The sequence below is a fragment of the Periplaneta americana genome, chromosome 9 (genome assembly GCF_040183065.1).
Source record: "Periplaneta americana isolate PAMFEO1 chromosome 9, P.americana_PAMFEO1_priV1, whole genome shotgun sequence".
Taxonomy (NCBI): domain Eukaryota; kingdom Metazoa; phylum Arthropoda; class Insecta; order Blattodea; family Blattidae; genus Periplaneta; species Periplaneta americana.
In genome coordinates this window covers 85,033,790-85,057,754 of record NC_091125.1, presented here as the reverse complement: position 1 = coordinate 85,057,754, position 23,965 = coordinate 85,033,790, and the positions used below count along the sequence as shown (strand labels likewise).

The 23,965-nt window shown below is 35.6% G+C and overlaps 1 protein-coding gene across 8 annotated transcripts in view; it reads right to left on the bottom strand.

Annotated features, from left to right (window-relative positions):
- Positions 1-23,965, bottom strand: part of LOC138706168 (uncharacterized) — a 51,498-nt gene that overhangs the window by 8,491 nt on the left and 19,042 nt on the right. For 5 of the 8 annotated variants that reach the window (XM_069835161.1, XM_069835162.1, XM_069835159.1 and 2 more), the window contains 2 exons: positions 9,424-9,503; positions 5,467-5,553 (listed from right to left, as the gene is read on the bottom strand). In XM_069835161.1, coding sequence (XP_069691262.1) covers positions 5,467-5,526 — 60 coding nt within the window. In that variant the 5' untranslated portion in view covers positions 5,527-5,553; positions 9,424-9,503. Of the gene's footprint in view, positions 1-5,466; positions 5,554-9,423; positions 9,504-12,033; positions 12,118-12,224; positions 12,968-22,678; positions 22,962-23,965 lie in introns of those variants that run through there. The other 3 variants (XM_069835166.1, XM_069835163.1, XM_069835165.1) reach the window with 3 other exon arrangements.

Genomic DNA, 23,965 nt, shown 5'->3' with positions numbered 1-23,965 from the left:
GTATTGAAAAGGACAGCAAACAGGACAGCAGAAGAAGGCACTGATATTCACAACTTTGAGAAGCTAGTGGAAATGCTATCCAAGGAAACAAAGTCAATCAAACTATGTGTAGTTGAACCTGAGGAAATAGAGAAAATGGACTTAGTCCGTCCTTAAAAAAATTCCAACTTTTTCTGGCATAATGCGAGCTCATCAAGTTGTCTCGAGCTTTGTAAGGACAAACTCACTTCAGATACGCCGCCTAAGTTGTACCAACTGTGCTTCAGAACAAAAATGTGTGCACTATAGTATGATTGGTTATTTCGAACCATTGAAATGTTCTGGAAAACGTATTCTTCAAAGCATATAATTTTATTACTTTTCTACATTCTAAGTAAATATAAGATAATTGCCCCACATACATAATCAATAAACATCAGTAGTTGAAAAGAGGATTGCAATAAATGTCTTAAACTTCCTTAACGAGATAATCAGGTTATGAAAACCCTAGGAGAGTGAATTAATTTGTCTACTACAGCAGTTATTCTAAATGTGAGTAAGAAACAGGGGCAGTGGCTTCAATGGACCCTAGAAATTAACAATTTGAAATGCATTGGTCACTTCCATGGCGTATCATCAACTCCATGTTAAAACATGTCACCTCCACGCAAGCTGCTGTCACCTCCATGCCTTTCAAAATATTAAAATTTTGTTTTTTGAAGAAATTATTTCTCATTTGAGTTCAACAGAATGCTTTTTCTCATTTCATATAAATAAAGGATGGATATATAATTAGTTTACAGAAGTATTGAGTGTTCTTTTCCCCAAAAATTCAGACCTGAATTTCCACGTAATTTCAAAACCACCCAAAGACATTAAACTTCTAAATATCGTTCCTATAATATTTACAGTTGAATTATTTGTCATTTGACAGGTAATATTACACATTACGAGTAAAATTAGTTATACAAGGTGTTGAGCTTAAGCCGTTCATTTTTGATTAGGCAACCCATATAATAGTCGAGACATGTGGGAGGTATTTAATGGTTTTGTAGGCGGAATCAGGGGTGGGTATAACGCTCACTTACATCATGACGTGAATGTTACGAATTCTAGTCTTGGTATGATAATTTTATATTAAACACTTGCTGTCAATCTGTTATGTTAATTATTTATTTTCTTTCTCCTTTCTAACATTTATTTCAGTCTTGGATAATATTTTATAGTTATTTGCTGCTCTTATAGTTCCTATAACATCGTTTCCTTAATATGTCAGTTATATCCAATCCTTCTTTAAAGAACAGACAGCACAGAATTTTAACACAATTTATTACTACTGACCATGAAATGAGCAGGCCCAGGTTCAAATCCTGGTTGGGTTTTTTTCCGGGGTTTTCCCTCAACCAATTGAAGCAAAATTGCTGACTCATTTCGTCATCATTAATTCACATATCATCATCATCCATACCATAGCCCAGATTAAGTTCACAGTGCGACGTGCTGTACTTGTACAAGAGCATGGCCGTTAGGCTATCCAATCGGTCACAGAATAGGAGTAGTAAACACAATAAGCCTTAGGCTACAGCTCCATACAAGAGATAAAAATCAAAGGTTCCGTGACAAATGGATAGCTACAGATGGACCAATACTTGGCCTCTGCGCTCTCCAGACATAACTTGCTAGATTTTTATTTGTGGTGCCATTTAAAAGAGCTTGTAAATGGAATCCCGGTCCAAGATGAAGGGAGTTTTTGAACCGGTATTTTGGAAGGCTGCGAGATAAAACGACATTGTCTAGGAATATATCAGTGTATCCAAGATTCAATGTGATGATGGGTTGAAGCATGTATCCATGCTAACAGGGACCATCTTGAAAACTTTCTGAAAGACAGATTTTCAAATGGTATGTTATTTTTATTTCATAATGTACCACCTCATACAATGTAAGCAGAGTTGTAAGAAAAGGGCTGTAAAGCATTTCCGGACCAATGTTCATAAAACATTTTTACATCCTCTATATGAGAGGAATATGCCCCTGAAGTTTTGACACACATTTAGTTACACATATCTATACACAAAGTATTCGCTTACATACTGTAGGTCAAGCAGGTATAGTGTGACTGGCATGAAGGCTATGCAACATGCAACAAACTATCTACATCATGCTCGGCAGTTCAGTTCAGTCTCTCCATAGGAGTAGTTATGTTGACGTTAGATTGCATGTTATTCTTCTGGTTGTGTTAGTGAAGTGTTTAGATTTGCTTGGTCACTTTTGCACCACAGAAATTTACATTAGAGCAAAGTATTTTCATGATACAGACTTATCTGAAGAACAGTGATTGTGGAAAGTTAAAAAGACGATTTGCAAGAAAATTTCCTAATGTTACCATTCTACATAGCAACACCATAGACAACCTGGTTAAAAATGTAGAGAAACGAGATCAGTATTGAAAAAAACAGCAAAAAAACCATGGTGTGTACTGAGGAAAAACTGGATGAAATAGGGGAAAGATTGGAACACACCCCACAGTTAGATCTCGGATAGCACATCTGCCTCCAGACTAGCTGGCCTGGATTCGATTCCCTGTGCACTAATATGCCTCAGTTAAATTCTAAATCTCTCTACAGTACATATGAAAAGAAGGCATATGCCAGTGCTGATAGTGATTTGTCTGTTAGACGGAGATGTTAAGCCTGGCGGCTCCTTTGGTGCTATTCGATAGGAGTAGGCTATGTGCCAGCACCAGGTTTCCCCTTCTCCCTTCCTCATCTTCATCATCATCCTCACCCATTCCCTACACTACACTTACACATACACTCACCCTAGTACAAGACATAACTCTCCACAGATACACATCATGCATAGTGTGGCCTGCTGAAGTGATGTGCAACTTGAAACTAGGTCACAGTCACCTTTCCCAGTGCCGTACACTTGATTTGGTTACGCGTTTGTCCGCCAGAAGTCGATCTAGTCACAATATGTCCACCAGAAAGCGCCATTTTTATTCCATGTGTGTTTACATTGGTATGACAAACGAACAGCATGCACAAGATGTTCGAACCTTGCTTGAAGTGTTTCTTAACAAGTGGATCAGTCATGCAGGTCCAATTGCTTGACTGCCACGATCTCCAAACTTAACTCCCCACACTTAAATGCCATCGACCTGGCCCAGAATCGAACCCGCAACCTTGGGTATAGAAGGCCAGCACTATACCAACACGCCAACCAGGTCGACTGGAATTTATTAAGGATAGTGTGTTTGCAGATAAACCTAGCATCATCCCAGAATTGATGGAAAGGATTGTACACATGATACAGATGGTTTACTCCTGAAATGCTCTTGAGAGTGCACAAGGAGATGGTCCGTCGCTTGCATTTGTGCTTTTCTTCAGGGCAACAGACATGTTGAGAAATGTGAGTCTTAATTAGTGTAAGTGTAATTTATCGTGATTTTTTGTTTCTTGGCACTAACTCTATGTTTTAAGTTTCGTAGCGATACTGTAGTTCATTCATCTCTACATAGAAAAGTGGAGACTTCTAGTGGACAAACGTGTAACCAAACCAAGTGTACAGCACCAGGAAAGATTTTTACTAGCAGAGATGTACAACACAGCCAAAAATCGTAAAAATTAGTCAATTTTTCGAGTGATCAGTTACTTATGAAAGACTGTATTTGGCAAGAGACTCTTTCCTTTTCTTATTTTATGTTATTTTCAGGTACATTTACATAGGCTAATATGGTCTACACCTTGCATCAAATGAATATACAGGAAGATTCACGAGGAAAGGTAAAAAAATTTGAGATGTGAATTCTGAAGTCATTCTGGGTCAAAAAGTTCATATAAATATAGGTCCGTTTTCGAACAGTTATGGAGATACAGCTCTTTGATTTCACAAAAACTTCTGGGATTCCATTGTACTAACACGCATTCAGAGACAGATAAAGGACAAATTTAAAGTTTATACTCACATATGCATACATACCTAATATTCTAGATGTCGTGGTCGATGTTTTCGCACATTTTCAAAGGTTACTTCCTTCTGCTTCAATGCACTGTTGCGCTCGGACATGAATTGCACTCATCGCTCGGGTGAGTTGCACGTGGCTGTTCTTTATGCAGCATGCATCATCCAAAATACGGTAGATTAGTGCCTCTCTCGTTTTCACCTTCCTTTGGTATACCAAGTCTTTCATCCAACCCCATAGACAGTAAATACTCTTCGATATGGTACTCTTCTGTTCGGAAAGCATTGTTCATATTCAGCGATGGCATGCAAGAAACTTCCATCGCACGAATCATAAACATATACAATATCGGCATATTCTGCAGTCGAAAATTTATAAGGCATCTTGAAAAACACAACTTAACACTTCCGATAACTGTACCTGTATAACTACTGTACTGTAAGTAGCTGACTGAACTGCTGTGAACTAATAAGCGAGAGTGTGTTTGTGTTATGCGTGGGATCTGTGTCATTAAATCAGATAAGGGCAGGCGATGGGACATTTGTGAGGTGAATGAACTTATCCACGTTGCTCACAATGTAGATTCCAATGTTACGTCATTCATTGCGATCCATGACCTTGTCTCACATCTCACGTCAGCAGCATGTGGTGACGTCTGATTCACATTGAGGCAAGACGTTTTACCAAAAAAAATGCATATAGCTCTGCCATCTTTCGAAAACGGACCCATGTTCATATAACTTTTTCGCTCAAAATGGCCTAAGATATTGTACACTAAATTTTTATCTTTCCTCGTGAATCACCTGTATATGCTATATTATTTCCTTGGCTAGGGAACATAAGTTCAAGAGAGGAACTTATTGTGGGATATAAAGTGAAATTAACATATTAAAACAATTAATAAATGTGCATTCACACAAGGAACAATACATCTGCTAATATTTCTTTAAGTAGGCCATGTACAACCTGAAGTAAATACCGTATGACTTATGCCTCACAATTTATACCCATATTATAATTTATATTCTGATTCGTGTTATATAGTAATTAAATATTCATTATAACTTCAGTCTCACAAAAGGACATTCAAACATTGTGGTACCTATACTTCTGCTACATTCAATTAAGGTTATGTTAAAATAGTGAAGGCAAAGAACTGAATGTTTTTATCTTAAGTTATCAAGAATTGTCATTTTGTAGATATTCTACTGCATTCATTTGTTTGTAACTTGAGAGAAGTGGTTAAAAATAAACGTTAAGCTTAGAGAAACATGTTACAAACATTTGAATTTAAATATTATCACAGAAGGAAAGGAAGAAATTAATTTTCCCTAGAGAGAAATTCACCTCTCTTTCTTGGTCATCCCAAATAATTCATCCCTCGTTGCAACTGTGGAAATCTTTAGTACAGTAACAAAATAAGCTACCTGCTTTGGCATCACATCATAACAACAATGATAATGACGATGATGACGATGATAACAACAATAAATAGATACATTTAATGTGAAAGTACTCACAAGAGTGCATTCTGCACCACTGTCCTCAGCTGCATTTTGTTTTCTTTTTGACACCTTCATCTTGGTCAGTCAGCAACTGCCACGCATCTGCAACAAAGAGTAATGCTAAATCTTGAGGAATTTATTAGCTCCACTGCAAGCAACCTTTGCACTGTATTAAAATAAGCATTAAATGGCTAGTGCAACTATATTTTCTTTTCTTGCCAGAAACCCACATTCAAAATGTACTGACTCCTATTGGTGTAATTCAGTTTGTTCTGGGTAAAACAAATTAAACACTAGATAAATTAATTCAGAATTTTTAATAGCCTCATTCCACAGTTTTAAATTTAAAATTTTAGTAATTAATATTCTCTTCTTGATAATGCCATTGATCATTTTATGTCCCAGATAACCCAGAGTTGAAGTCAAGACTGGGAAAATGAAACAGAGAAGAGACTGGATGGAACAGTGGAGACTAAGATCGAGCTGATATATTTAAGAATGGTTTTTTGCATGTCATTTAGTATTAAGCTGTACTATAATATATATTATCTTGTATAATCAACATTGTTTTCCATGTTCAATGTATAATTAAAGGAATTAAGGAGCTTGCTGGAAAAACGACCTCAGTTAGAAAACCTTGTTTTGGGAAAAACAACCGAACAAAGAAATGAAGACAATTTTTTTGTTGATAACAGTTTGTTAGTTGTGAATGTAACCATTTTTTTAAATAGTTTATATTCTCCCATTATATAAATTTCTATAAAAAATGAAGATATTGCCACAATAAAGACACTTTAGAGACACAACTGAAATTGTTTTCTGTCATTCCATTTACTGACGAGAAATGGGAACCACATGTGTTTATTACAAATGATAAATTTACTGCAAAAATGGAAAATTTTTTTTCATTATGATAATTCTAAGAAACATTTTCTTCAACAGAAATTAAATTAATGCCCATTATGTTTGAATCATTGACTTATGTCTTCAGCCTCAGGAAAGACAAGTTCATTATCAGAAATGTCACCATCTGAAGATTCTTCTTCATGAAACTACAGCTCAAACCACTGTATTTCTTCACTTGATAAGAATTCATATAATGACTTTAAAATTATTCAATATGGCTGGTTTCATTTTGATTTTTGGCAGCAATGGCAATGTGCCAACAAGGTTCTAAGGAAATATCATTCTCTTGATCAGGAAAGAAAAAGGCACATATACTCGATTGCAAGTTTCTACTGCCAGAAGACTCCCATGTTGTCTGTATTGAATTCTGCAATATTTCTGAATAGAAAATTGGCTCCTTTTGTCTTAGGTTTCTCCTCAAATATTTTCTGTAATGAGCTTCCCCACTATTTTATTATCCCATTTCCATGAAATAATTCTGATGTAGATGGAATGAAATGGAATTTTCGGGAGAGGTCACTATGACTCAGCACTATGATTTTTAACGATCTATTGCGCTGACCCTCAAGCTAGGTGCATTCCCAAACCCGCACTAGCTGACTACACTAAGGTTCACTGCATATTCAGATTTCGAACAGGCATCCCCCTCCATGCATCGCCAGGAAATGTTCGGGGAATGCTATGGAATGTTAATGAAATGGAGAAATGTTAACGGAATGTAGATGTCTAATATGGGGAAACGGGAGAACCCCAATAAAAACCACAACTACGAAATTGTTCGCCACAAGTGTCACTATGGATTTTTCGCTGAAAAACTCCAGGCCTGACTGGGACTCAATGTCGGACCGGCCTACATGACAGGCTGAAGGTCTGACCACTCATCCATCGCAGGGGACTTGAGTATAGATGATTGTAGATCTATTTACTACAATTTTAAAGTAAACAAACACACTTCAATCTGTTCTAACATTTAGTGAGGACAGCAGTGGTGTAATCAGCTGTTTATAACCTATCAGCTTCGTCAGCATGGTGTTACAAAAATCCCTACATTTTCCTCAGTTTTATATCTATGTTAACAAAATTTTGGTGAAGCATGCTCCACATAGTGTAGAATCGTTTTAAATGTTTGATGGAAAAACGGCATGAGTGAACAGAGAACGTTTATACAGCAAGCTCCTCAATTGTAGTTTTGCATGTGAAGCTTATTTAGAATTAAGTTTATTTATATTATATTGTATGTTATGTCATTTTTCTTGTGTACTAACGATGCCATAAATGTTTGTAATTCTATCAGTTAATAAAGATCTAATTTAATCTCATCCAATCTAATCTAATCTAATCATTACATTAGTCATATGTTACAGAAATTGAACAGTTTATACGATCAAGACATAATGTAGATGAAATTTTTTTTTTATTGATTAGAATTATGAATTCCCCTTTTATTGAGAAATGTGAATTAACTGTCTTCTTCATCACCATCCCCATTTCCAGCATCACCAAACAACCATCACCTGATTCTTCTTTTAGACTGTAGAATAACAATAACAATAATAATAATAATAATAATAATAATAATAATAATAATAATAATAATAATAATAATAATAATAATAATATTGCTTTAATATTCGATTTTAAATAAATCGCCATTTTGTGCCTTTCTTTCTCAAGCAAAGACTCATTAATTTTATAATAAAATTAAAATTATATTTCATGTACATTACATCATTTGTATATAAATTAACTCAAAGATACTGAATAAGACCAAAATTCGTGTTCAAGAGTTAAAAGAAATAGTTGTTGGTACAGTGATATATGGGAAGATGTAAGGACAGAGATAGATAAATAGACAGAGCTTATATTTGGTATATGAGAAAGTAGAAAACAAGAAATTCATATATCACCTTATACAGTAAATGCCTTGAAATGGTAGAAGCATTAGTAAGAATGGTATAACGATTATGGGTGCTATTCATAGACATTTTGCTAGCCTGTGCTACGAGTGTGCTAAACTAGCCCCAGCTATCAACTGGTTGCTTGTACAGGATTCATATCATATCATATCGCTAACACTGGTTTATGAATAGGAAAAACGCTAGTTTGCTGATCACCCACCGGAAGCCCGTGCTAAGAATGTCTATGAATACGGTCCTAATAGTCCAGGAGGAAAATATTTAATTACAGTATAGTGAATGACCTAACTCAGGAAACAAGTTTTTCAAGGTTGTAAAGTGAGAAAAGAAAGTGAAACATGACTCCATCAAGCTGCGTCTGGAACTAAAAGATACCACGGATTATTTGCGTTCTTTCATACTTGCAGCATGAATGGGGCAAGAGTGCTCATTTCATCTTTTCCCAGGCAACTAGTATCTGTACCGGTAATAACTGCCATTTACTGGACAGGATAATACAGTTCTTGAAAAAATAGCATGTACACAGAAGAAGGTGGAAATGCAAACACTGTGAGCACTAAATGTTGACTTAATACTAATGAAAACAATTATATACAAATTATTTAATATAAACTAGATAAATAAAAATAAGAGGAAAACAAGTATAGTGACTAATATGATAGCACAGCTGTTGGCAAGTCATAGCAGATTTTCTGCATATAAAAGATAATTATCTTCAGGACTCAATTCGCTATTCTTGACGAAGTTCTCACTAATGTCACTACAATAATGACCAGAGAAACTTCTAGTGAAAAAGTAGGCTATGGAGTATACTGATTCAAAATCTCACTTGTCGACAGTGTTCCGTGTATAATGAATGAATAGTACCTGTCAAGTACGAAGTGCATAAATGAAGAGTGACATTCAATTAAGTAAAGCCAGTCTATAAAACAATGAATACATTTTCAAGTGTGTGGTCTTTTATATCAATCAACCAGTCATTTCTTGCTATGTTACAGTATCACTGCTGTTGGATGTTGGATGTCTCTAGTTTGAATTGAGTTGACATCTTTTACCTTGTGAATACAATTAATTATAGGCTTACATTTCTCAAATAGGCCTGTATTGTAACTAGTTGATATAACTGTATAAAGCATAATGTTAGACCTACCTCAAGTAAATACAAATGGAAATTAAATTTTTCGCAGCTTTTCACAGATTTCTCTCATCATTCAAGTCTTCTGTCATAATCTGTAACACAAGAAAACATATTTGTTATAATGTAGTCAGTCTATTTATGGTGCACCTTTAGTATTAACATGGTAATTCACAGAACGCATTCATATGCCAATTTCAAAATCCGAAAAGTGGTTAACTGAAGGAGAACATAAATGACTACAGAATGACACTAAAACCTGGCTCCTAAAGCGACATAATTAACCTAACCAAAATTAGAGTTACCATAATTTAGGAAGCCAAAATACGGATACATTACACATTAAATGTCATTAGCATGTCAATGACAATGTGCTAGATTTGCACATCACACATTAGTAACTTATGCCACAATAGTTCGTGTTTATCATATGTGGATTATTATTCTTGTTAGTGTTGTTGTTCAGTCAACTATCCGAAAACAGGTCTGAACCTCACAAGTGACACATAGAAGACACTTACAGTAATAGGAACGTTTTAATGTTCCTTATTTGGTGTATCTGTTTGAACGTCAAACTTTCTTTTTTCATTTCTGACACCCTGACGTATGGTGCCATTACTACTGAAAATGGTCATAAAACATTTTTAACTATTTGTGTCATCTTTGTTCTCTCACAACTGTATTTACGGACTATCTTAGAATCTTGAAATAATTATCCTGTACAATCAGCAGACAATTTTATTGTGAGAATGCTTGACACAATAATATAGAAAGTTTAGTTCCGCCTTACTTACATTGTCTGCTTCTTTACTTACGCCACTCTTTGAAAAATTTATCTTTCTGCATTGTTGCATAAGTTAATTTAAATTTAATGTAATTATTTAAACAACAATAGTTACTAGGTAATGACAAAATTATACAGGTAATGTTAATTTTCTAAAGGCGGGACTTCTTGGGTCCCATCCCGATTCAAAGCAGGACACGTGATTTTTATGTGCAAATCGGAACATCTGGCAACCCTGGCTGCTGGTACTAATAAACAGATGTTATAATGCACATAAAAACACTTTATGTTTCATAACTCTTGCAAAACTAAGCTGATTGAAACCATGCTTCTAATAAACCATTAATTATGGTAGATCTCTTTTAATTTACGAGAAAATAACTAGGCTTCCAAGTCTCGTGTAGGTATCTTTGAACAGGATTTTTAAAAAAGAAACAACTTTCACAAACTTTTTTTCTCTAACTTTTATTCTTTATTCACAATCAAATAAAACAGAAAAATAAATAAATTGTAAATACAGTACCTTAGTTATTGTGATAATAGGAACACTTATTCCCACACAACACTCTTCATAACTGCTCAAAATGTCCACCACCCTGTGCTAAACAACACTGCGATCTCTTTCTTACGTCTTGAGTTGCTCAGAAGACTTCAGCACTGCTGAGAGACCCACAGGCTGCTCTAATTATTTCTTTTATATCTTCCTTTGTTGTTGGACGCACCTGATAGATGATTTCTTTAATTCACCACCACAAAAGTAAGTCATTTGGAGGTAAGTCAGAAGATTGCGGCAGCCAATACAGTCCTCATCGTCTAATCCACCATCCGAGAAATAACTGATCAGCAAGTTGTCGATCTGTGACTGAAAAGTGAGCTAGACCCCATCTTGTTGAAGCTACATTGTTATCCTTACAGTGAGAGCAACATCACTGAGTGAGTTCTACAACATGTCGAAAAAGTCTGCATATGTTGCACCATTCAATGTCTCCTCACACTTTTGAAGAACTGCTGATAATGGCTGTTTCATTGTTTCACACTGTTTTCTCTAAAATAAAGGTAGGCTTTATTTCAAGGGAAATTTGCAGTTTTCATTTAAGATTTAACAATAGTACAGTATTGTTTATTTCGAACACACGATGAATGTAAACGTTTGTACTTATCTAAATCAATATTTCCGAAATTATTTTTGCAATACATTCTTAATTAGCATTACATTAAGTATGAAAATTTTTATAATAATAATAATCTTACTTTTCACTGTTTGAAGTCATCGAAAAACTCTTTCAGAGAACACTGATACAAGAAATAAATGTGATAGTCTCAATTTAAAAAATCTGTATAATATGATAATACGAGCATTAGACCTATACTTAACTCAGTGATAAAGTTAGTTTAATAACACTTCAATAATTTTGTTTTTATGTAGTTTTCTCCGAAACTGTTCTGATTTTTCTTTTATTAAAAATAGCCTACATACAAATTTAATAAGATGCGTAATTTTATTACAAAATATCAAGAACTATGAAACAGATTGTATTCTACAGAATTTAAACCTTCTTTAAAATTTCAATCTACAATTATTGAAAATATAATCTTACCAGCTTCGTGTTTAATATAGGTACTGCTTAAAAAATAAAACGTGGTCTAGTGATTTTTATGCTTGCGGTTTCTCAGATGCAAAGGGTATGGACTTTTAAAGATGGATAAAAATTCTTACTTCGGAATTAATATAATATAGCCCTCTTTCTTCTTCGATACCTTTATAGCGTGTGAAAGAACACACTTTCTTATTGAGAAGGATACAGAAAAAATTACTCGTTGCTTTTTCTTCATTAAGTTACCTGTTATGAGTATAGACATCTTGAGGCCAATGCCTGCTAAGCTTATAGGTTTCAAAGTATGTCGATTTGGATTGTGGACAGACTCTTGAAAAGAAAATATTTCAATAAAGATGCTTTACAAGATGAACTACACTCGGACTAATTTAAACATACGCACAAGAAAATACCAATTTTCATTTTACATTACTTACTTGGATAACACAATTTCTTTCCACAACTAATGTCTCGACAAATGAAATTGATAACACACAGCATATTGCATCGAGCAGCTGATAAAGAGAAGTGTAATATTGACAGAATGATAACAGGTACCGTAGCAGTTTTGTTTGCATTATCAATTTGTCTGTCACACACTTGGCGATGTTAATGATTGTTAAATAAAATTATGTAAGTATAGACTACCCGAAGCACATGATGAAACACCTATTTTGTACACTGTAAACAAACATACATGTGAGTTAGCTGACTGACTGGCTTTTCGAGGACCGGATCCGAAATAGATCTATGCACTCAGACTTACATTAATCCACTGTGCGCCTTATTTGCGACTATTGTTCCAGTCCAATAGATGGTCCGGACGGCATTCGTGAATTCGATGTTGACAGTTGAGCTAATCTACCTCAGCTCTGACAGATCCCATTCCCAGAAGGGTACCTAATAAGCCCCAGAGCCTGAATTCCCAAACCCTTCCCATATCAGCATCGGGAACACACTACCCTAAAAACTTCACCTCAGCCTATATTTAATTACTACAGATAGATGAAATGAGGGGGGAGGTGGAGAGTGTTATAAAGAAAAAGGCAAACGGGAGTATCCCGAGAAAAACCTGCAACATCTGCTTTGTCCATAATACACTCCATCGCGACTTGACTGAGGAATATCAGATACTTAAATGCTGAAATAAATCTTTAATAGGAAAAATAAAAAAAAAAGTATTATAAGCATTATATTCGCTTACAGTACAAGTTTCTCCATAGCATTGAACCACAGATGCAGCTATGCAAAATGTCTTACTCACTACAATATTAACTCTTGTTTATTATTGTTTATATTGAAAAGCTGTTTGCTGTCTCGTCCCAGATACACTACCTACTATTGCAGAATTGGACGCTTAAATTATATAACATATACTGTATGCTACTTATTTTACATAAATAATGTGTAAATTATGCACATTTTACGTCACATTGAAAATATAATTTATTTCACAATTTTCTATGTGGCATAATAAACTATTGTGGTGAAAAAAATTAATACAAATAAAAGCCAAGTTAACGCAAATTTGAAATAGAATTTCTGTTAAATTGTTTCAAGAAATGTATAATCTCAGGAATGAAAATGATAAGAGCGTGAAATATCAGAACACGCATAGATAATGTCGATAAATTAAAACTTTTCCCTTCAAAAAGATTAACTTTGCTTTTAATTTAGCAGATATTACTGTTCATGCAAAACTGTCACTCTTAACAACTCGAGTGCCTTTCATTTTATCCAAAATAAATAGGAGAGCTTTAGTAAATGTCTCTCACTATTGGTTACAGCAAGAAGTTTCAAGCTTAACACAGTTCATCGTCGTCGTCGTCGTCGTCATCGTCATAGTCCTCGTCGTCGTCATCGTCATCAACTTCTTCACGGTGTAGGCACCATGGCCTGTTCCACCTCAGTACGCCATTGCTTTCTTAGGCTGGGTGCACACAGAATCAGACGCGATGCGGTGCGGCGCAATGCTACGTTTTGCTTTACAACGCCTCGCGACAGCTTAAAACTGTCTGCTCGCGACAACTGATTTGCTGGCTGTGTGGCTTTGGAAAGCTGGCCTAGGCTAGAAAATGGCGTCAATAATAGAGGACTGTCTATATGAAAAATTCTATTGTATTTGCTTATTATTTCCTAAGGACGTTTAATATGCCCAAAAATCTATATGATTGAAAGAGTCTTAAAATTAAATACTACTAATGTACTGCACAAACGTCATTTTGTATGTTTATGACTCCTGCACGATTCACAATAAAGAAAAATAATATATTAAATCAATAATGAGTGATGGTGTAGAGCAGAGAATTAGGCTTAAGCTTACTACAAAATTACACTGGTCAACAGTCATATTGCGCCAGACATAAAACTAACAAATTCTTACTAATTTCGACCTCCTGAATTAAAAAATAACGAGCACTTCGGGTTTTCGAGATATAAATATAATTCATTTTCTTTGCATTTTATTTAAAAAAACACCGCATTCCGTGTGTAACTATTTTGTTTTACAAATGTGAAGACTTATTATGTGAAAAAAATATATATATATATTAGTAAAGGGTGGTTCAAAAAGAGAACCGGGTTTGATATATCAAATTAAGAAGTTTATTTCTACAATAAACAGAAACAAAATACATAAACATGTTCATATAACCTTCCCATTTCATGTATGAAATATGATGTAGGTCATATGACCTCTACTGCGCTGGCATGCAAGAACTCTGTCCATGAAATTCACTATGACTGCATGACAAGTTTCCACTTCCATTTCGCTGACAACTCGTCCAATTTCCTCCTTCAAGTCATGAATGTTTCGGGATTTATTGGCATACACCAATGATTTAAGACGACCCCAAAGAAAAAAGTCACAAGGAGTTAAGTCACATGACCTTGGTGGCCATTGATGATCAGCATTGCGCGAAATGAGGCGATCCGGGAACTGCTCATGGATCAACTGAATTTTGTAGGAATGGTAATTGAGATCATACCGGAGAATTCTCCATACTGAAGCCCAACTGTTGTGAACGTCGACGAATTGATTTCATTGGGCTAACAGCCACACTGTCACGAACCACCGCAATGTTCTGCTCATTGGCCAGAACGACGATGCCCAGGACTTTTAAGGTTTACTGTTGAACCCGTCTCAAAGAACATTTTCATAAATCTGCGAACTGTTGATTCATTCGGTGCTTCATTACGCCCTAGAATCGCGCGAAGTCGCTTGACAGTTGCAGCATAACTTTCTAAATTCTGATAAAACGTTTTCACGATTAACACATGTTACGCACAAGTGAACTGCTCCATTGTCAGACACAGAGTGCGAGAATGCAAGAAATTCAAACTGAGTCACCAATCGGAATGTTCCTGGAAATAGAAACTAAACAAAACAATGTCACCAACCGACAAACGAAAATTTACCAGCCGTTTCAAAACCGGCGCTCTTTTTGAACCACCCTAAATAAGTAGGCCACCATGTTAGAAACACTTGTAAAAAACGGTAATTATTTTATTGCCCTTTTACGAGTCTATTTGGAGGAGGTGAAACAGGTTCGCAGTATGAATTCGCTTGAGTTTACCTGATTTTACTTGAGATGTGTATTTCTTTCACTGAGCTTTAATTACATTATTGTAGTTTATATTTTGCAATAGACCACCCTGTCAAAACCACTTCTAGAAGCGGAAATTGTTTTATTGTCCTTTTCGGTTCCATTTGGAGGAGAAGAAACAGGTTCGCCGTATGAAATAGCTTCAGTTTACCAGGAGAATTCCGTGGCGTTAGTATTCTGTGTAAGACGTGTATTTCTTTAAAGTGTGCTTTAATGATAATATTCAAAGTACAAATGGTTTATATGTGCGATTTGAAGGTTGTAGCATTGCTTTTTGGAATGCAATTAGGCTACACAAAATTTTGCTGCTTTCTGTGCGAATGGGACAGTTGCGCTCGAGATAAGCATTATAAAATAAAACAACGAACACTAGAGCCAGAGAAAAAAAAATATTATACATCAACTTCTTGTATCTCAAAGCAAAGTAATTTTACCCCTTTACACATTAAGTTAGCGTTAATGAAGAATTTTGTTAAAGGGATGAATCATAAATCTGAAGCATTTAAACATATCCAGGAAAAATTTTCTGCTATTATTGATTCAAAAATAAAAGAGGGAGTTCTGAATGGACCACAAATTAGAGAAATAATTAAGGACAATCACTTCGAATCTTTGTTGGAAGGAAAAGAGAGAGCTGTCTGGATTGCATTCAAGGAAGTTGTATTAAATTTTCTGGGTAACTGTAGAAGTGATAACTATAAAGAACTAATGAATAATTTACTGTTGGCGTATGAAATTAGGGGTTGTAACATGTCCCTGAAAATTCACTTCCTTCACTCCCATCTTGACTTTTCCTCGAGAATTGTGGCGATTTCAGTGAAGAGCATGGTGAGCGTTTTCATCAAGAAATTTCAACTATGGAAAAAAGATCCAAGGACAGTGGAGTACCAATATGCTAGCAGACTACTGTTGGACTTTAACTCTTGATGTACCTGATGCCCAGTGTAAAATAAAATGCAGAAAAAGAAAGCTGTAATCTTCTGAACAGTGAATATTTAACCTTATTGCCATTATATAAAGCAATATTTTGAATAGATATAAATTCGAAAATTTCTCAAAAACCGTAACTAACAACAATTTTTTATTGTCATATTCGTATTTAGGAGGCTCAAATTATATAGAAAACATGTATCACATGCCCAACACAAAAAAAAAGTTAAAATTTGTTACGCAGTGTTATTATTATTATTATTATTATTATTATTATTATTATTATTATTAATTATTATTCACCTAGTGCTTTCATCTCACTTGCAGTTTTTCAGATTATTTTTAGAAACCACATTATTGTCGTGATATTGTTTCAAAGACTACAGAACGTATCTTTCCTGTGCTAAAACAACTAATTTTTCCCATCGAGCTCCATTATGAATAATGTGCACTACACAACAATAGTATTCGTAGATAGTGAAAGCGTGCAATCATAGCCACTACTAACGCATGTGCAGTATACTGCAGCTATCAGACAGTCTCCTCGCGACGAACTTCTAGCAGTCATTCGATGTTGTCTCTTCGTGTCTCCTTGTGTCTGCTCACGACTGTCGCGCCGTGTCTGATTCTGTGTGCACCACATCATAAGAAATCAATGGGAGACAAGTACCACGAGACAAAATGTTGCGTCGTGCCACGCCGCGTCTGATTCTGTGTGCACCCGGCCTTAGTCTGCCAGTCTCCCTAGTGATCTGTATGTTCAAGCCTGTTTCGAAAGTTTGTTACTGTTCATTCTGTGCAGATGTTTAATCCATCGCTTCCTGTAATTATGAATTTGGTGTATAACTGGTATTATTCCTAACTCTTTCGTTATAGTTTCGTTCCTTATACCTTATGATCTCATTCATCTAACACATCCGTTAAGCACTCGAAAAAATTCAATTCCTGTTGATGAATAGAAGCACCGAAGTGTAGGCCTATCTGAAATTGGCGGAACTTTACTACAGCCATATTTCGACAGGCCATGTTGGCAATCAAGATGCTTGAACACTTTTAACACAGTTTACACGAGATAAAATGCCACGAGTTATTTAAATCCTTGCAGGAAGATTGCCCATATGTGAATTGCAACCAAATTCCATAATTCATTAACATTATTTTCATTTTTAATAGCTTGCCTTAACCGACACTGTGAAATATACACTAATATTATATATATCTGGCAGAAATTTGTCTTTAAACTCACACTGCCATTCACACTATGTAGTAAAGATACAACATTTTTCATATATTTCTATCTTTTATTGAAAACGATTGACTCTGATACAACTGCAGTGATTCCTTGTTATTCGTTGTAGATTTCGTTCAAGAGTTCGTCTCAAATGACCCTTCGACTAGTACATATAAGCAGAACACAACTTTATAAATGCAATTAAATGAACAGAATCCACCACGATAAATATATGGAATGTTACAGCCAAATAATAACTTAATAATGGCATGATCGCTGATGATACTAATATCCATCTTGTTGATAAATTCAGTCATACAGAAATTCTTTGAATTCAAAAATAGATAGCATGCCCATGTATTAGCCTGTAGATGACAGGATCTCACATTCTCCTAGAGATTTTCAAATACAAAGCAGCAGGAAGAAGGGACCTTGGATGACCGAGGGGAAAATGTAAATAATCTATTCAGCTAGTTCACAGGCTGGAACAGGAGACTCTCTTACTCCAGGAAGAGCTGCAGCTTCTGATATAAATTACGCATTTTTCGACTATTTTACACATTGAGTAGAAAATAATCTTTACTTATAACTTGCCAACCTTGACTATAGCTTACTGTGTTGGTTTTTATATTTTAACGTCCCGCAAATAGCTAAATATCTATTTGGTAACTCACACATATGCTCAAATTACCTTTCACACCGATTATAACATTGATAACCATTTGAGTACCTACCTACAAAGACATTTCGTTGTGATATGATTCTGTGACTCATAACTAAAAAAGAAAAAAAAAAAAATACTTCGATTCTTACATATTCAATCAAGTTTCATTTCAATATTATCAATTTTACGACCATTCCTACCATAGAATAGTCGACTTTTGTATTCTCCCAGAACCACCGGACTGGTATTATACAAGGCCGCAACTCTAATGGTAGCTACTAGTGTCCTGCAATGTTCGAACATGAGAAAGGCAACCAAGGCATTACCGGTACAAACTTCGTCTCATTTTATATGAAAGACTAATCGCAAAATCTGTGCTAAAATCCTTAGATGGTTAAAACATGAAGGAGTGGAAGTAGAGGACAGCAAATATTTTTTATAACACAGTGGAACAAACACAACAGTTCTCCTCCTGCAGAGTGAACATTGGCGAATATCGAACGTCACCATATTCGACAAACTCGAACTGAACATAGCGTCTGTAATACATGACATTAGTAGCTACTCAAGCATCGAGTATTTCTTATAAATCACGATTCGTTTATCGCAATTATTGCCAGGAAAAGTAAAATCTCTAATATCATCATATCAGATAGAAATGTTCCCTGGTCTTCATTTTGTCGATCTTTACCTGAAAGCTAGATTTGCATAATAGGCTTTACATTACTGTAGGTACGTTAACAGAAAACCACAATTTCAAGTCACACAGAGTTTGTGTGCACTCGATGTGGGTTTCTGTCATCTTGTCAGTCAACTTGAATTATGTGGTTAAAAAGAAAAAATTTGAGACGGTGTCGAGTGAAGTTCCCAGGTAGCTCAGTCGGTAGAGTGTTGGTGCGTTCAGCCAAATGTCCCGGGGTCGATACCTGGCCCCGGAACAATTTTTCCCTTGAAATTATTCAAGTCTGCTTCACAGGGAGCTTTACCTGAAAGTTACATTTGCATAATATATACGTTAAAAGAAAAATACAATTTCAAGTCACACAGAGTTTGTGTGCACTCGTGAGTTTCTGGCGTCTTGTCAGCCAACTTGAGTTATGTGGATATAAAGGGAAAAATTGAGATAGTGTCGGGTGAAGTTCCTGGGTAGCTCAGTCGGTAGAACGTTTGTGCGTTCAGCCAAAGGTCTCCCTTGAAATTATTCAAGTCTGCTTCACAGGGAGCTTTACCTGAAAGCTAGATTTGCATAATATATACATTACTGTAGGTACGTTAACAGAAAATCACAATTTCAAGTCACACAGAGTTTGTGTGTATTCAATGTGGGTTTTTGGCGTCTTGTCAGCCCACTTGAGTTATGTGGATATGAAGGGAAAAATTGAGTCAGTGTCGGGTGAAGTTCCTGGGTAGCTCAGTCGGTAGAACGTTTGTGCGTTCAGCCAAAGGTCCCGGGATCGATATCTGGCCCTGGAACAATTTTTCCCTTGAAATTATTCAAGTCTGCTTCACAGGGAGCTTTACCTGAAAGTTACATTTGCATAATATATACGTTAAAAGAAAAATACAATTTCAAGTCACACAGAGTTTGTGTGCACTCGTGAGTTTCTGGCGTCTTGTCAGCCAACTTGAGTTATGTGGATATAAAGGGAAAAATTGAGATAGTGTCGGGTGAAGTTCCTGGGTAGCTCAGTCGGTAGAACGTTTGTGCGTTCAGCCAAAGGTCTCCCTTGAAATTATTCAAGTCTGCTTCACAGGGAGCTTTACCTGAAAGCTAGATTTGCATAATATATACATTACTGTAGGTACGTTAACAGAAAATCACAATTTCAAGTCACACAGAGTTTGTGTGTATTCAATGTGGGTTTTTGGCGTCTTGTCAGCCCACTTGAGTTATGTGGATATGAAGGGAAAAATTGAGTCAGTGTCGGGTGAAGTTCCTGGGTAGCTCAGTCGGTAGAACGTTTGTGCGTTCAGCCAAAGGTCCCGGGATCGATATCTGGCCCTGGAACAATTTTTCCCTTGAAATATTCAAGTCTGCTTCACAAGGAGCTTTACATGAAAGCTAGATTTGCAAAGGTTAAGGGTGTTCGAGAATAAGATGCGTATGAAAATATTTGCGGCAAGTTACAGGAGAATGGAGAAAGTTACACAACGCAGAACTGCATGCATTGTATTCTTCATCTAACACAATGAGGAACATTAAATCCAGACGTTTGAGATAGGCAGGACACGAAGCACGTATGGGTGAATCTAGAGATGCATATGGAGTGTTTGTTAGAAAATTTAAGGAGGAAAAGACCTTTGGGGAGGCCGAGACGTAGGTGGGAGGATGATATTAAAATAGATTTGAAGGAGATGGGATATGGTGCTTGGGTCTGATTAATCTTGCTCAGGATAGGGACCGATGGCGAGCTTATGTCAGGGTGGCAATGAACTTCCGGGTTCCTTGAAAGCCATTTGTAAGTAAGATACCGAATACAGAAATGTGGAGGGCCACCACTACTTGTAGACGGGTTGATGACAATCATATCGTCGTAATTTCGACTTTGATAAATAAAAATCATGACAAGCTACTGCGGTTATGCAACCGCAGGCATTACATATAGAATATGATAACGTCTTAATTTGTTCAACTCTTAACATAATAATTAGCCTATATGGAATGTGCATCAGGCTGTGATTAAAAATCCTAATATTTGCTATATCAAGAATATTTAAGTGGCAATAATTTTGTTGAAATGTAATGTAATACACATATATAATTATGTATAGCAATTTATGTTAAAATATCTCCAGGAGAAAGACATAAAGACATCATCAAATTCAAATTTATATGGACTTACGATCGATGCCAAGAGTAAGTTATGCATCGCTAGTGTTGATTCGATGTAATGAATGAGTGTTGGCTAGAGTTGCGGACTTGTAGAATACTGGTCCGGTAGTTTCGGTAGAATACGAAAATCGGGTATTCCTCGGTTGAAATGGTCGTAGAATTGGTAGTATTGGTCAGAAAAAAAAAAAAAAAACTTTAATACACGTACAGGAATCGAAGTATTTTTAAGGGTTACAGAATCATATAAATACCAAAGAAATGTCTTTGTAGAATACTTAAATGGAGCTCTAAGCTGGTTATGAGTGTTATATTTGGTGTGAACTGTAATTTAGGCATGTGAGGTATCAGATAGGTATTTCGTTAGAAGTTCCATACGTGTGGAAAGGATTTGTGTTACTTCTCTATAAAAATCACAGACATTTTTCTATATTAGTGTTCCCTTATTAGAAATAGATTTATCTGGAATATGATGTTTCTGGAACTCATAAAGCTCAGGAAGTTACCTGAGTGATTGTATATTAAGAGTTTCTATAGGTAAGTAAAAGTACGTTATGGCTTAAATTATACGAATTAATCTTCAATTTCATTTAATTAGAAATGAGATATCAATGTTAAAGATTATGGCTTTGGGTGTCACAAGTGTTCGATTATGTCATTTTTATTGTTACAGTGAGTTTTGTTTTACTTTCAATCTCAGCTATAAAATAATTATTATATTTGATTTAGTGTTCAAATTAACTTTATTATAATTCTGAATTTATAGTTCAGTTTATTTACTTACATTTTTGAAACAATAACTTAAATGTTCAGTTGCCACTGCATTATCGTTAACTGATACAAAACATTTGCATTTGGCTTCCTCCTTGATGCAGTTTTTTTATCGTACAGTTCCCACACTAGATACAATTCTTAGGACCCTTATTTTAACACTGAGATACTTCAACCTACAGAAATCCCTTATATACACTCACTTAGTTTCTAGATCTTTTACAAGTGAATATATTAAATCGTTTCTTTAAGGGAAATTTCCATTCTCATGACGAAAATCGAACCCAGAATCTCATGATTTGTAGTCGCGAATGCTGACAGCTAGAACACGAAGCCGTATGTTACAAAATCTGCTTATTATATCGTAATTTTTAATAGCATAATATCCTGTAGTTTATCCAATTATCAGGGCCTTGGTGTATCTAAGGTTGCATTATATTCTACAAATGCTACTAGGAAAACTATCGTATTCCACGCTGCCATTTCGTACCCGGTATTCTGAGGTAATCTACCGCGGCTTTACGACTCTAGTCTTGGCCTCAAAATAGACTATTCTAATCCTAGATTAATATAGTAACGATAAATTTAAGAAAATAAAATAAACTTACGTAACTGTACTACACGTCAATAATGTTTTGATACAGTCTATGTCATTGGTTTCAATAGCTTAAATTCTCTTTTAATACCGGTATTCTCAAAGGTCTCATACAGCCTAATCACAATAAACCTTTAGGCTGCTGTGCCTCAGGAACGAAGAATAAACAAGATCTCATTCATAACTTCCGTTTAACATCTGGCAAACCAGTATCTTCTCTCCTTGTCAGTAAATAATCTACATAAAATCTGATCGTCTCACTTACCAGAAAATAGTTGATTAGTGAAAAATGTAGCATTTAAATGCACAGTGAAGTTGTGAACTCTTCTCTCGTGCACGAGTCCTCTTTCGTCGTATTTGAATTTTGTATTCTTGTGGCGCCGGTACCAGTAACTCAGAATTAATTATGTGTACAGTGCCTTCTATATTCGAAACGCAACCCAATTGTCTCTGGAGTTCTTTTTTTCAGTTTGGTTTCCTTTTGAGCCTTCAAATCTCTTTTTGGGCTAAGGGAGCAGCAGAAAACCGTAACTAGCACACATCACCTCAGTAAGAACTGAGGTTGGAAATGCAAGCAGTTCGGTTCCTGCTCCAGCAACACAGAGGCTGCGGCTAAAATTACCACCCTCTTTAGAAAATAAACATGTCGTGGCGTTTAAGGCGAAGCGATACTGAACTTTAAGTCAAATGAATCCTGAAAAATAATTTACAAATCTGAATTACGCGATATTCGAAAAAAAATATATTCATATACAGCACGTCAAGTTGAATTATTCTTCAAAGATAAGTAGGCCTATTCGTAATAATCTGTTATTCTTTAATCAACTTCAGCGACATTATCCACAACACACACTCACTGTTCAAGCAATATTTCACTTTACCTTTCATCATAGGCTGCTATATTTTTTTATGTGTAACATGACCTATGGCAGATGAGAACTTTTAAGCGAGTCGATTTCTCTAAACTTTGCTGAGAATGTGATTGTACCTTAAAATACCAGTATGTAGATCTACAGAGCATACACTGCCAATGTTCATTTCTCATTCTGTTTGTGTTTCAATCGAAACACTATACCACTTCCCATTGAAATTTCTTAGTTTCTTTTTCAACGTTTACACATAGCCTAATTTTGTCTTCCTGCAGTGCAGTATGAGCTTGTTTCTCGGAAATATGATAATGCACACACAAACAGTCTGTGCTAGCAGTACTATATTAAATAACATGTTACCGTAATTATAATTAAACAAGAACTACAATAATTAAATAGCCCTGCCAAGTATTGTAAAATGTTAAATAGTAATAATTTGTATTAGAACATATTCATCCCCGAGCACAGTGATGGTATTGATATAAAATTAACAAATACATTCAATTAAATGGAGCACATAATAAAAAGACATTTCGAAAAACAAATGAATACAAGTACAAAATTACGTTTACACAACATCACTTCAAAATCTAGGTCCGCGTCCACACCTGTGGAGTAACGTTCAGCGTGTCTGGCCGCAAAACCACGTCGCCCGGGTTCGAATCCCGGTCGGGGCAAGTTAC